General features: G+C 44.1%; 1 protein-coding gene across 2 annotated transcripts in view; it reads right to left on the reverse strand.

Moving 5' to 3' along the window:
• snx19b (sorting nexin 19b) overlaps positions 1-14,967 on the reverse strand; it is a 188,514-nt gene that overhangs the window by 131,119 nt on the left and 42,428 nt on the right. For both annotated transcript variants that reach the window (XM_068053945.1, XM_068053944.1), the window contains exon 8: positions 12,041-12,173. In XM_068053945.1, coding sequence (XP_067910046.1) covers positions 12,041-12,173 — 133 coding nt within the window. The remainder of the gene's footprint in view (positions 1-12,040; positions 12,174-14,967) is intronic.

Here is a 14,967-nt window from a genome sequence, read left to right on the forward strand (position 1 = left end):
AACAAGCATGCCACGTCTCCTTTTTCTGGTCATAAAGTACTGTCACCTCAATGGAGAAATTTAGCAATGGATCAGCTTCTCAAAATGACAGAACAGAATCCTCTCAAAACCTAACTGCTCAGCTTCTCAGCTGCTAGTTAGCCACAAGTCTAACTTAAATTTTAAAAAGGTGTCAGTATTTATTTTATTAAGGTGAAGACTTAAAATTGTATCATCCCATCACCATTCAGATTTTCCAATTTAATGCAGATCAGAACCAAGGATAAAATTAATAGGTTACTTTATATTTTTTTTGCAGTTTGGATTTCTTGACTTAAGCTGATCCAGGGTTTGTGCAGTATCGCCCTCTCCTTTGCACAGCTTTCTTGGCTAGTTTCAGGTCATTCAGTGTCTTAGCTGTTGGGTTTATGTCGTGCATCATGGAGGCTTTGCTTTTTGCATCAATGGCGGATATTCTATCTGCTGAGTAGGTCTCAAACCAGCCCTTGTTGTGGGTTCAACCTTTACCAAATGATGCTTCTGCTGCTTCATAGATGATTGAGCTTAGTGACTTCCAAGCATCATCAATGTCGGCATTGGTGCTTCCCGTTAAGGCTTTGGTGAGTAGCAAGCGTTCTAGCGACAGTGCAAAGTGTTGGCATTTGGTATCATTGCTGATGCAAGGGATGTTGATGCATAGTGGGCCATAACGATTGGAGTTGTGGAACTTTCAGGGATGCACCTTCACTCTGCTGTTGATAAGCGAGTGGTCAGTGTCGCAATCTGCACTATGGTAGGTGCAGATGGGAAGAACACTGGGAAGGTCGTGCCTCCTTGTGATGACTAGGTCTAGTTGGTGCCAATGACCAGACCTTGCGTGATGCCATAATACCTTGTGGATGTCTGCCCTGGAAGAAGGCGTTGACAATGCAGAGTTCATTCAGGGCATAAAGCTCAAGAAGGCGTTGTCCATTATCGTTGATCTTGCCCACCCCATAACGACCAAGGCACATTGACCACGAATCACTGCCTGCCCCAACATGTGCATGGAAGTCACCCAGGATGAATAGCCTCTTGCCATTTGGGATCTTCCTCAAAATGTCACCTAGGGAGTCATAGAAATGCTCTTTATTTGAGATGCAGGCGTTCAGAGTTGATGCATAAACGCAAATGACGTTGACTGTGCCTCCACTGGATAATAACTGCAGGGAAATGAGGCGCTCCGAGGTTGATACCGGTGGCCCCATTGACTGTGTCAGCCGTCTGCTCACTGTGAAGCCTCCACCATGCTCACGGCAGTCTTCAGCACTCTTTCCATGCCAGTAGAAGGTGTAATTAGCCTCTTGAATAGAGTCTGTGTTGGCTAATCTGGCTTCTTGTAGAGAAGCAATGTCGACACCACGCTTGTGTTGCTCACGGTCCATCAAGGCTGTCTTGCATAAGCTTGCTGTGGAGTGTGGGTCGCTGTTCATTCTAGGACACACAGTCCTCACATTCCAGCTTCCAAGCCGAAAGGCTACCTTTCTTTGTTTGTTGTGTAGCCTAGGCATGGTTTTAGGAGGTGCAGACTTGCCTAGCATCTGCACCACCCTTTCGACCTTGGAGGCTGGTGTCCAGAGGAAAGATGAAAGCCTATACATCTGGGGCCTATTCTGTTGCTGGAAGGTGCTAACTTTGGGGGAAACACCGACCGCCTAATGGAACTCCACTCCAGATTTTATCGGAGTTACTCCCTTAGCCATTAGATCTTGATGTTGCAGTTAATCCAAACTGCATGTGACAAAAGAAATCTACAAGCTATGTATGAAGGAATCAAGAGGGTGTTTGGCCCTGCCATTACCAAAGTTGTTCCCCTGAAGTCAGCAGATGGTGAAATACTCACTGACAGAAGTAAACAGATGTCCCGCTGGGTGGAACACTACTGTGAGCTGTACTCCTGTGAGTCAGACATCTCCCAGTCTGCGCTCGATGCTCTCCCGCAATTTCCTGTCATAGATGAGGTAGATGAAGAACCCTGATCACTGGAACTCGAAAAGGCCACAGACTGCCTAGCAAACAGAAGGGAACCAGAGAAGGACGGAATCCCAGCCGAACTGCTCAAGCACGGAAAGTCCCACCTATTGCCACAACTTTATGACCTTCTCCTTCTCTGCTGGAAAGTAGGCTCTGTTCATGGGAGATGCAGGACACCAAAATCATCACACTATATAAAAACAAAAGGTGACAGAGGCGACTGCAACAACTACTGGGGCATCTCAATCCTTAGTGTCACAGGAAAGACCTTTGCTCGGATCATACATAAAAGACTCCATTTACTTGCAGACCGAGTGTACCCGGAGGCACAGTGCGGTTTCTGTGTCGGCAGATCTACTGTGGATATGATCTTCTCCATATGCCAGTTACAAGGGAAGTGTAGGGAACAGAGTATACCCCTTTATCTTACTTTTGCAGATATCACTAAAGCATTCGACACCATCAGCAGAGCAGGGCTCTACAAGATTTTGGAAAAATTGGCTTAAACCGAAGCTCCTCAGTCTCATCTGCTCCTTCCATGACAACATGCACTGCACTGCACAGTTTGATGTCTCCACTTCTGACATTTTCGGAGTGAAGAATGGAGTGAAACAGGGTTGTGTCCTAGCCCTCACTCTGTTTGGTATCTTCTTCTCCATGCTCCTGACCTTCACCTTCCCTGCACACTAGGTCAGATAGCAAGCTCTACAATCTATCAAGGCTGAAAGCAAAGACAAAAACACATCACATCCTGATCAGAGAACTCCTCTATGCTGATGATGCTGTGCTCGTCGCTCACATGGAAACTCAGCTACAAAGACTTATGGACTGTCTCTCCCTGTAACTTGCTCTCCTTGACTATAAGCATCAAGAAAACCATAGTCATGGGACAAGGTGTTGCATCTCTACCCTTGATCACACTAAATAACACCCGACTGGAAGTGGTTAGCAAATTCTGCTACCTTGGGTCCACGGTGACAGACAATCTGTCCCTTGATGCAGAGCTCGATACACGCATAGGGAAAGCAGCTACCACCTTTGGCCAACTTGCGAAACGCACATGGAATAACACCAAGCTGACCCTTAGGGTCAAACTCATGGTTTATAAGGCCTGTGTTCTCAGCACCTCGCTGTATGGCTGTGACTGTATGGGTGACTTATAGCTACCAGGAAAAGAAGCTCAATAACTTACATCTTCGCTGTCTGTGGCACATTATGGGTATATGCTGGCAGGACAAAATCGCAAATGTGGCAGTCCTCTCAAAGGCAGAGCTCCCAAGTGTGTTGCCACTAATCAAACAGAGGCAGCTTCGGTGGATCAGACACATCTGCAGGATGGAAGACTGGCGCACCTGCATGGTGAGGTAGCCGGGGCCAGATGACCGGTGGGGTGCCCAAAGCTCTGCTTCAAGGATGCTTGCAAGCGGGACATGAAGACCCTAAACATCAACTATCGCATTTGGGTGTCACTTGCTGGCGAAAGAGGGTAACGGTGACACATCCTGTAGACTGGTGTGCACTACCACAACAACCAGTTGCTACAGCAGGTTGGCAACAGGCGCCAACGTCAAAAACAATTCCTCACAGCATCACTCGGCAGTTTCACATGCAGCATTCGTGGCAGAACCTGCCTCTCAAGGATTGGCCTTCACAGCCATCAACAAAGGTGCACCGAGAGAAGACACCCCACCTAAATGGATTGTTTGCTGCGTGTCCATCATCTTTCGTAGATGGAACGATGTCAACCATTGTGTTTTTTTGACAACTATTTATATAGTGCCTTTAAGATAATAAAAGGTTCAAAAGTGCTTCACAGGTGCATTATAGAACAAAATATGACGCCGAGCCACATAAGGAGATATTAGATCAGGTATGTTGGGGACCAGAACTGTGCAATGTGCTAGAACCAAGGTTTTATATAAATAGGCCTCCCTGTGTTTGTGTTCTTTTTCTCTTGAACCCTCCCAACTGCCCCCCACCCAGACTTTCACAAAGCCCGACGACCCAGCCGAGCTGGCCAATCTCCTGCACCGCTGTAACAGGCTGGCTGCCTCTGGGGCCATGAATAGCACCTTCAGCTCACCTGCCATATCCTAGTTAGGCCACTGACCCTATTTGCCGTGGTCCTGCTGTCATCTCATTAGGCATGCCTCAATTCAAGCACAATTCAATTTCTAGGCCTCTGTCTTTAGATGTTTTGTTATCTTATCACTACAGTTTCTCATTTACACCAATGACTCGTACTCAGAAACGCAAATCGAAAATTGGTTAGAAATTGGTACCAAACAAGGATGGACATGAAAATAAAAGAAGGCAGTCCAAAAATTACAAACATCTAAAGAAAATGTGGTTGACCAATGGTCAGAGAAGGGATTGATGGTTCAGAGGGTAGCAATGGAACATGGAAAAGGTAATAAAGGAAAGACAAAAAGAACTTGCATTTATCAAGTGTCTTTCACATTCTCAGGATGTCTCACAGTGCTTCATAGTGAATGAGTTACTTCTGAAGTGTAGTCACTGTTGTCTTGCAGACCCCACAAACAATAGTAAGACAGTTACCAATTAATCAGTTTTAAATGCTGGTAGATGAATAAATTTTAGCCAAGACACCTGAAGAACTCCCCTGCTCTTCTTTGAATAGTGTCATGGCATCTTCTACTTCTCTTCAACATTTCTAATTTTAATTACTCTGCCATTGGGAGACGTGCCGACAGCTGCCTAGGACACAAGCTCTGGATTTCCCTCCCCATATCTCTCCACCTCCCTTTCCTCCTTTAAGACACTGCTTAAAACCTACACCTTTGACCAAGCTTTTGGTCAGCTGGCCCAATATCTCCCCTTGTGTGGCTTGGTATCAAATTTAGTTCCATAATGCTCCTGGAAAATGCCTTGGGACTTTTTTTTTTTTAATTATTCATGTGATATGGGCATTGCTGGCAGGCCAACATTTATTGCCCATCCCTTATTGCCTTTGAGAAGGTGGTGGCGAGCCACCTTCTTGAACCGCTGTAGTCCATGTGGTAAAGGTATACCCACAGTGCTGTTAGGGAGGGAGCTCCAGGATTTTAACCCAGTGGTATGGAAGAAATGGCGATATATTTCCAAGACAGAATGATTTACGACTTGGAGGGGAACTTGGTGGTGTTCCCATGCACTTGCTGCCCTAAATGGCAGAGATCACAGGTTTGGAATGTGGTGTTGCAGGAGCCATGATGCATTGCTACAGTACATCCTGTTGATGCCACACACTCCTGCCAGTGTGTTGGTGGTGGAGGAAGTGAAGGTTTAAGGCAGCAAATGGGTGCCAATCAAGCGGGCTGCTTTGTCCTGGATGGTGTCGAGCTTCTTGACAACTTTTGTTGGGGCTGCACTCAACCAGGTAAGTGTAGAGTATTCTATCACACTCCTGACATTTTAGATGGTGGACAGGCTTTGGGAGTCAGAAGGTGAGTTACTCGCTGCAGAATTCCCAGCCTCTGACTTGCTCTTGTAACGATAGTATGTATTTGGCTGGTCCAGTTAAGTGTCCGGTCAATAGCAACCCCAAGATATTGGCTGCATTACAAAGAAGGTGCTATACAAATCTTTACTGTTGTTATTGTCTGCCTGAGAGCAGACACTGGGGGGGGGGGGGGGGGTGGAGGGAAGAGACCATATTGGGGTACAGAGCCAGGCAACATCGGGGAGGCAAGAGCAGGGAGATCGGAGGCTAGGGGCAGATTGGAGACCAAATTGAAAGGATTGGTGGGGGGGGGGGGGGTGAGGGAGAAGAGGGGTGCCCAATTGTAGGGGGCTGGTGAAGTAGATATATTGGATTCAGCAGGTAATCGGAAAGGACTTACCTCCTGGATCCAGAGGTCCTTGCCTACTTTTAGCTGGCGGGTTTCCCGTAGCCCAGTAATCTCGGCCAGCCATGATTAAATTTAAAATCGGACCCAACCATCTGACAATATTTAAATTGCCAACCCATTTCCAACAAGTGGATCGGTTGCCCGCCCTTGACCCGCCTCTGTTAAAATCGGAAATGGGCAGATTGGAGGCAAGATTCAGATTATTAGCTTTTAGCATTCCACCCAACACAAACTTACCCATTTTGGGAGTGAAAATTCCTCCCAGTCTCCATTTCTTCCCTAATTCCAAGTTTTAATCCAATTTTCTGCCCTTCTCCATACTAATTTGTTTTATTCATTCATGGGATGTGGGCATCGCTGGCTAGGCCAGCATCTATTGCACATCCTTAATTGCCCTCGAGAAGGTGGTGGTGAGCTGCCTTCTTGAACCGCAACAGTCCACATAGGGTAGGTACACTCACAGTGCTATTAGAAAGGGAATTCCAGGATTTTGACACAGCGACAGTGAAGGAATGGCGATATAGTTCCAAATCAGGATGGTGTGTGGCTTGGAGAGGAACTTGCAAGTGGTGGTGTTCCCATGTATTTGCTGCCCTTGTCTTTCTAGGTGGTAGAGTTCGCGGGTTTGGAAGGTGTTGTCTAAGGAGCCTGGTGTGTTTCTGCAGTGTATCTTACAGATGTACATGCACACTGCTGCCACTGTATGTCGGTGGTGGAGGGAGTGAATGTTTTGTGAATGGGGTGCCAAGCAAGTGGGCTGCTTTGTCCTGGATGGTGTCGAGCTTCTTGAGCGTTGTTGGAACTGCACCCATCCAGGCAAGTGGAGAGTATTCCATCACACTTCTGACCTGTGCCTTGTAGATGGACAACAGACTTTGGGAGTCAGGAGGTGAGTTACTCGCTGCAGGATTCCTAGCCTCTGACCTGCTCTTGCAGCCAAAGTATTTATATGGCTACTCCAGTTCAGTTTCTGATCAATGGTAACCCCCAGGATGTTGATAGTGGAGGATTCAACAATCGTAGTGCCATTGAATGTCAAGGGGAGATGGTTAGATTCTCTTTTGTTGGAGATAGTCATTGCCTGGCACCTGTGCGGCACGAATGTTACTTGCCATTTATTAGCCCAAGCCTGGATATTGTCCAGATCTTGTTGCATTGATCTCCAATCATCTTCTATGTGATATTTATCAAAGCCGTTCTAAAAGTAATTGGTTTCCTTTTTAAAACCATTTGCTTAGAGAAATTAAAAAATGTTTTGATTCCCTCATATACCATTTTATCATTCAATAATGGAAGAGGTATTATTTTTCAGCCATTTAATGGCAGAAAAAAGGTTTTGCTTTAGAATCTGTAAACCTAGATACTTGGGCTGACGCCAGTTGAAGAAAAGGGTAATTTTGAGACTATTTCAACTATACCCTAACAAAATAGTAGTTGGAGCGAACAGTTTTTCTAAGTGCTAACTGTGAGAGATGTTGGTTTATTAGAGGTATCAAAAAATATCAGCTAGTCATAATGCAGCTGCAATAGTTGCCTTTCACACTTCTGAAGCAACTGACAAGTCACTCGACCCCCATGAGTTTAGAAAATTCTGAGCATCCAGCTGTGAGATGTACAATATCAGTTAAAAAAAAGCAGTACTGCAAAGACAATATACATTTCACACATATGCACTGGAATGAATCCAAGTACCAAAAGAACTAAAGTGATGTTAAGATGATAAAGATGGCCTCTTTATTTATCTTTTGTCTTCTCTGATTTGCTTTCTTAGTACATTTGCCGTGAGAAAAAAATTTCAGCATGGTTCTGTTCTTCAAAAAACAGAGACTAGTATATCTAAAACAGCTGAAGCAGGTGCTGAATTTAGAATGACTTTCTCCATAGGGAGCCAGAAATGAATACTCCCTCAGCTGTCAGCTTAAGGAGCCCCTCATTTCCATTCCTTAGATTTGATTTAAGGGCAATATCTCCAGAGGCAGCCAGTGAAGAAGGTTATCATCTCAATCAACTGCAACACCTGGCTCCCAAATGATGGAATAGCAAGATTTGATTAGTACCACTGAGCTTAACCAGTAGCAGAATATTGAGTGCCATGAAGTCATCTCACAGGAGGGTGGGGAAAGTAGTCAGCTCAGGGCAACTGACACAGTTTCTCTATTAATGGTATCAGTTCAATACTTTCCAATACGGCAGTAACATTACCCCAGTCTTCTTTAAAACAAAAATGGAATAAGATGGTAGGCAAGATGGCAAAAATGTATCAGTATGTAATTACAAGGTTGGCAATTAAATACTAATTTATAGCAATACTGGAATTCTGTCCTTTGTACTTAATTTGTGTTAAATATTATAAATAGAGGAGTTCAGTCCTTTAGTGGGATAAGTTACTGATGTCCCACCAGCTTTTCCTTTTCCTTGAACCATGGATATATTACTTATTGAAACAGTCAGATAGTGCCAGAACAGCCTAAAATTTCCAACCTGAAAAATATGTAAATCTATCCCCAAGTAAATTGCAAGCAAGCTGACAAATTGATTCATTCATTTGAACTAATTCTCTGTTGCAATTATCTTTTGAAATATTGAACTGGTAATCGTTCAAACAATCAATAAACCTTAAAGTGCACCAAAACAATAATTATCTTTGAAGGCTTTGTCATTAGGGCAAAGAAATATTAAACGCAGAAACATTACAAGTTTTAAACTAATGAATCCAGAGCCTACTAGTACTTCAGTAAATTAAATGGATTTATACCAGATGTATCAAAATAGCTCATCACTCAAAATATTTAGTCAATATACATCAAATGCTGAGAAACTTATTTTGTACCCAAATTCAACATCGTTCACTTAGCATTTTGTATTAAGAGTATATGCAACATTTCAATGGTTCACTATGTTTCTGTACTGCACATGGAATGGAAAAGCTGGTTCTGAATCCTAGCCTCAGCTGCATTCAGGTTCCACCCACACTGGATACAGCAAAGACTACAGGCCCCAACAATATCCCAGCTGCAGTGCTGAAGATTTGTGTTCCAGAACTAGACATGCTCCTAACCAAGCTGTTCCAGTATAGTTACAAAACTGGCATCTATTATTATCTCAGTTTCAGCACGAAAATTTTAATTTTCTCAATCATACTTAAAAAGTTATAAACCATTCATATCACTGGGCACAAGATCTCATATTTAGTATTTTAAATGTTATGATAATGCAGGAAATACTTTTCTAAAAACTTTCATCATATATTTATTGCAACTAAATTCACTATAAATAAAGCACTTTATTTATCATCATGACCATTTCTAAAAGGATCAAGTGAGATTTAGTTGCTAAAGGAAAGGTCTCGAGAGGCGTTCCAAGAAACAGAATTACTTTTGTTATTTTTAAGTTAAAATAACACAACGAAAGAATGCTTTGCTGAACACATTGTGTAGTTTGAAACAAGTTTTAAGAACAAAAATTCACTGTGATTGCCTTATTGAAACATCCAACATCCAACGAAAACGCTATCTGATAGAGCAAGCACAAAGGTATGGTAAACTACAGGCTGATAAGTAAATATCTGTCGTCATAAAAGTGACAAAGAGCAAATTGAAAACAATCACTTTACAACAGATCATGAGAACTTTTGGAAACAGGAAAAGGTTATTAGACTATGTTACAGCCACGTAGTGCAATGTGGGTTGTTGTCACTGTTCAACTCGCTACCTGACTGCAGCAAGGTTGTTTTGTTATTAGGGTTAATCCCTTCGTGTTTTATTTTTCAAATAAACAGACAGCAAGAAGTTTACTTGCAGGTTTAAAAAACAGAAAGTCAATCATTTATTGATCAATACGCCTTATCCCAAAATTGTCGCAACTGCATCCGCGCATTCGCTTGCGCACACACATACACGAGAGACAGATACAGAGGGAAAAAGAGAACGTGATTTTTAGTGGGGGGGGAAGGTCACAACAAACTTGTTGAATTCTCTTGGAAATCAAGTTCTCGATGGGTGCAGGCCTGAGATGATTGTAGATTTTTCTCGATCGAAAGTTCAGTTGAAGATGGTAGATCACCTTTAGTTCACTGCTGTCTAATGTAAATGTAGGATTCTACAGCAGGGCACCTGCCTTCTGGCTTGCTGAAAAACAAGTAACTGGATGTTGCTCCTCTCTCTCTCTGGCCTCTCTCTCTTTAGGCTGTCTTCTTGTAAAGTAAAGCTGTGTTACTTCTCATCTCCTGGTAGCAGATGTTCTGATCTCTTCCCCATGCTGATCGCACAATGGCCCAGGACATGGCTACTTCATATCTCCTTTGTTTCAGAAGAAGGCATTGAGCTGAAATTTATATTCCCACCACCGAAATCGGCAGCAGGCGGAAACAATGGTGGCCTGCACATGTTGCAGAGCCACCGTGATATTCAGCGCAGCGGCTCAATGAAATAGCTGGGGCAGACCTCGACCACCACCCCCCCCACCCCCCAACTGATGATGTGGAGGGGGCAGGCAGTCCGTCCGCAGCAATGGTGTCAACTGCCTGTGCGCAGGTGTTGACGCTATTTATAAAGGGCTTCGAGCCTTGCCATTCAATTTAAATATTTAAAGAAACAGGTAATTAAAAAACTAAAATTTAATTTACCCCCTCCCATCCTCCCAATAGCCATAAAATTAATTACTTGCCCTCTCCCCCAACAAAACACTTCTCTTGCCCACCTGACCTTCCCGCCTCAAAAGTACATAAACTTTAAACTATAACCCTTCCCACTATCCCCTACACCAATGATACTACTTTGACCTCGCTCTGTCCCAACCCCAGCACTGAAAAACTTACCTGCTCCCCCCTCCCAGTCAGTGTTCCGCCTCGGTTCCCCGGATGGGGATCCGAAGGCTCGAGAGTGCCAACCAGCAGCATGAATATCACACTGGGACAGACGGCGGGAACATAAAGGTAACTAATTCAGTTATTTAAATTTATTTCAATATGTTCATAGCGATCACGTCGCCGAGCGGCCGGGGTGGGGGGTGCTGCCACAAGGCATCGTCGCCACCAGCAATATCGGACCAGGCCCTCTCAGCGTTGGGGTGCATGGCGGCCTTCTCCCAGAGGCGTTTTCTGGCCTCCCCCCACCACGATCCCTGACATTGGGGGGGGGGGGCAACGGGGGGAGGCAGTAAAATTCAGCCCATTCAATTCTGGAAACTTTTAGCAGCTGACATCTGTTAGCTTTGAAGATTTGTCCTTTGTCCTTGTCAGGCCAATTCCCTTTTCTTTGACGGCCAATTTGGACCACTGTTCACTTTTTAACATGAAGGTTCATTTTTAAATGACAAAGTCAGTTTTACATAACTCTTCAGAGTTAGTCCATAATTTGTATCATCGCACTTCTGGTGTGAGTGACAGACGAAATAAGCCTTCATCAGAGATTAACCCCCACCTCAAGTCATCCTCAATATGGAATATATTTTCCTCCTTTCAAAATTAAAAGAACTGGCTATGGTTTAAGATGATACTTTGATATATTTGTTTCAGCTTTATGCTCAGGGAAAAACAAACATACTCACCTGTTCCTCAATCTCTTCTCTCTCCAGAATTAACTCTAATTGTGCTGTAACTCTATTTGAATATGGGTTAAAAGTACCACCTGCCTTCCCCTTTTCCTCCTAATTTTCTCATGTTTAAACTTGTGCCTTATGGTTTTTGAATAGATCAGAACACTGAAGAATAACTGCTGGATAAATTCAGTCAATTCCTTCTGCAATCTTGGGAAAGTTGTATTCAGTCACCTTAAAGAGTCCTCTTCAAATTATTTTCATAATTTAAATTTCTAATACCCCTATTTAATTCATGCACAAAGCAATAGAGGTACATTTGAGAAAACTGGCAGGTGTAATGAAATTACATAGGCTTTCTGTTAGTAGTTTCCTTGTCCACCACATTGCATTTACGAGCAGTTCAGTTTAAGAATCCTTTTGAAAAGTCACCATTTAGTTTCATTCATCTGTATACACCCTGAATGCTAGTGTAATGCTCCGAAGTATCTTACCTGTCAGTTACTGAGAACTTAGCCTCATTTTACTCAGTTGTATCAGGTCAACCAATTGCAATCTGGAAATTCTAACTCAAATGTAAATACTTAAAATGTAAAATTTTAGCTTCCAAAAATAGCATACATTTTTGTGCATGGACTGATGGTGTATAACAACTCACCCACCTTTCTATCAGGGTCCCACACAGCAGCCTGATGACTTTTTGCATATTCTCAGTACATAGCCAGCTCCAGTGATCTTTCATCAGTAAGCAGAGAAGATCCAGTGCTACATCTGCCAAGGCTGTTTCAGAATCCTCTGTTCGAAAAGGAAATGAAAACAAATGAGTATTATATGATTACCATAAATAAATGGTACCTTAAATAAATGTTCAAAATCAGGAAGATGAAAACCAAATCAGACTCATTACATCATCAGCTTTAAATCACATTTCACATCCTACTTCAAATATGCAGATTTATTATTTTTGCTACAATTAAATTTACCTATTAAAGATGGAATGTTCAGCAACAAGTATCATGGTTGCATTTGAGAACCCAGTTCACAACTGGTAAGCTCTTAGAGCTATAATATACCAAAACATCCCAAGGATGAGCAATAAAATCTGGCCTTGCTATCGATGCCCATACTGCAAGAATTATTTTGTTAAAAAGGCACGTCACACAGGAAAAATTAGACACCAAGCAGTTGTGAAAAGGCACTTCAATAAGAATGCAGAGAGCAGAGAGAGGCTTCAGCTTAGAAAGAGCACGGAGAGTGGGGAGAGACTTCACTTCAAAAACAGCGCTGAGAACAGGGAGAGGCTTCACTTCAAAAAGAGCGGCGAGAGGCTTCAGTTCAAAAAGAGCACCGAGAACGGGGAGAGGATTCACTTCAACAAGAGCGCTGAGAGGCTTCACTTCAAAAAGAGCACCGAGAGTGGGGAGAGGATTCACTTCAAAAAGAACGCTGAGAACGGGGAGAGGATTCACTTCAAAAAGAGCACCGAGCGAGGAGAGGATTCACTTCAAAAGGAGCACCGAGACCGGGGAGAGGATTCACTTCAAAAAGAACACGAGAGCGAGGAGAGGATTCACTTCAAAAGGAGCACCGAGACCGGGGAGAGGATTCACTTCAAAAAGAACACCGAGAGCGGGGAGAGGATTCACTTGAAAAAGAACGCTGAGAACGGGGAGAGGATTCACTTCAAAAAGAACGCTGAGAACGGGGAGAGGATTCACTTCAGAAAGAGCACCGAGAGCGGGGAGAGGCTTCAATTCAAAAACAGCACGGCGGGCGGGGAGAGGCATCACTTCAAAAAGAACGCCGAGAGCGGGGAGAGGATTCACTTCAAAAACAGCACGGCAGGTGGGGAGAGGCTTCACTTCAAAAACAGCACGACGGGCGGGGAGAGGCTATCCTATCCTTTCCTCTGTCCTATCCAGTTCAGTGGAACAAGCCTGTTCAAAGAAAATCAAGTGTGACATCACAGGCGTGCAGTTGGGGAAGAATCTACCTGTCTGGTAAGTTGCTAAGGTATACTCTAATCCTAATGCTTAAAATAGTAAAGGAACTAGTGGTAAGCTTAATAAAAATATATAAAAAAGGAAAATAAAATAAATTGAATAAAATAATTAAGTAGTTAATTGAAACACATTAAGGATGGCAGGACAGGTGATGTGTCACAGCTGCAGCATGAGGGAGCTCCTGGATGCCTGTGTGATCCAAGGCAAACACGTCTGCAGTAAGTGTTTGCAGCTCGAAGAACTTCGGCTCAGAGTCACTGAACTGGAGGCCAAGCTGCAGACACTGCGACACATCAGGAAGGCGGAGAGTTACCTGGACATTTTGTACCAGGAGGCAGTCACATCCCTTAGGATAGGGTCATCTGAATTGATCAGTGGTCAGGGACAGGAGAGTGTGCCTGCAGCTGAGGCAGGTAAGGGGACCCAGAGGGCAGGAGTGCAGGAGCCTCGGCCTTTGCAATTGTCTAACAGGTTTGAGGTTCTTTCAGCTTGTTTGGCTGAGAGTGGGGGCTGCAGGGTGGATGAGCAACCTGATCATGGCACCATGGTACAGGAAGCCATTCAAGTGGAGGGAGAAAAAAGGAATGTAGTGGTAATAGGGGACAGTATCGTTAGGGAGACTGACACTGTTCTCTGAAGCAAAGAGTCGGGGTCCAGACGGCTGTGTTGCCTGCCCGGTGCCAGGGTTTGGGACATCTGCTGAGGGCTGAAGAGTAACTTACAGTGGGAGGGGAAGGATCCAGTCGTCGTGGTCCATGTAGGTGCCAATGACATAGGCAGGACAAGGAAAGAGGTTCTTCATAGTCAGTATGAGGAATTAGGCACTAAATTAAGAAGCAGAACCTCAGAGGTAATAATCTCTGGATTATTACCTGAGCCATGTGCAAATTGGCATAGGGCACAGTGGCGCAGTGGTTAGCACCGCAGCTCACAGCTCCAGCGACCCGGGTTCAATTCTGGGTACTGCCTGTGTGGAGTTTGCAAGTTCTCCCTGTGTCTGCGTGGGTTTTCTCCAGGTGCTCCGGTTTCCTCCCACAAGCCAAAAGACTTGCAGGTTGGTAGGTAAATTGGCCATTATAAATTGCCACTTGTATAGGTAGGTGGTAGGGAAATATAGGGACAGGTGGGGATGTGGTAGGAATATGGGATTAGTGTAGGATTAGTATAAATGGGTGGTTGATGGTCGGCATAGACTCGGTGGGCCGAAGGGCCTGTTTCAGTGCTGTATCTCTAAAATAAAAAAATAAATAAAAGAAATTAATGCATGGCTCCAAGACTGGTGGGGTAGAAGTGGGTTCCGGTTCGTGGGGCATTGGCACCAGTAGTGGGAAAAGTGGTGACTGTACCGTTGGGACGGTCTACATCTGAACCATGGGGCCGGTGTTCTAGCGAGCCGCATAACTAGGAAAGTGGAGAGGGTTTTAAACCAAATAGTGGGGGCAAGGGATCAAATTTGGGAAGATATGGTAAATCAAGGAGTAGAGACCAGGCAAGAGAGGAAGGTATTAATATGGGAAATGATAAACAGACTGTGACAGGAAGGGACAGAGCGCACAAATCAAGAGTATATCAACAGATACGGCCAG

This window comes from Heterodontus francisci, chromosome 22 (genome assembly GCF_036365525.1).
Source record: "Heterodontus francisci isolate sHetFra1 chromosome 22, sHetFra1.hap1, whole genome shotgun sequence".
NCBI lineage: Eukaryota > Metazoa > Chordata > Chondrichthyes > Heterodontiformes > Heterodontidae > Heterodontus > Heterodontus francisci.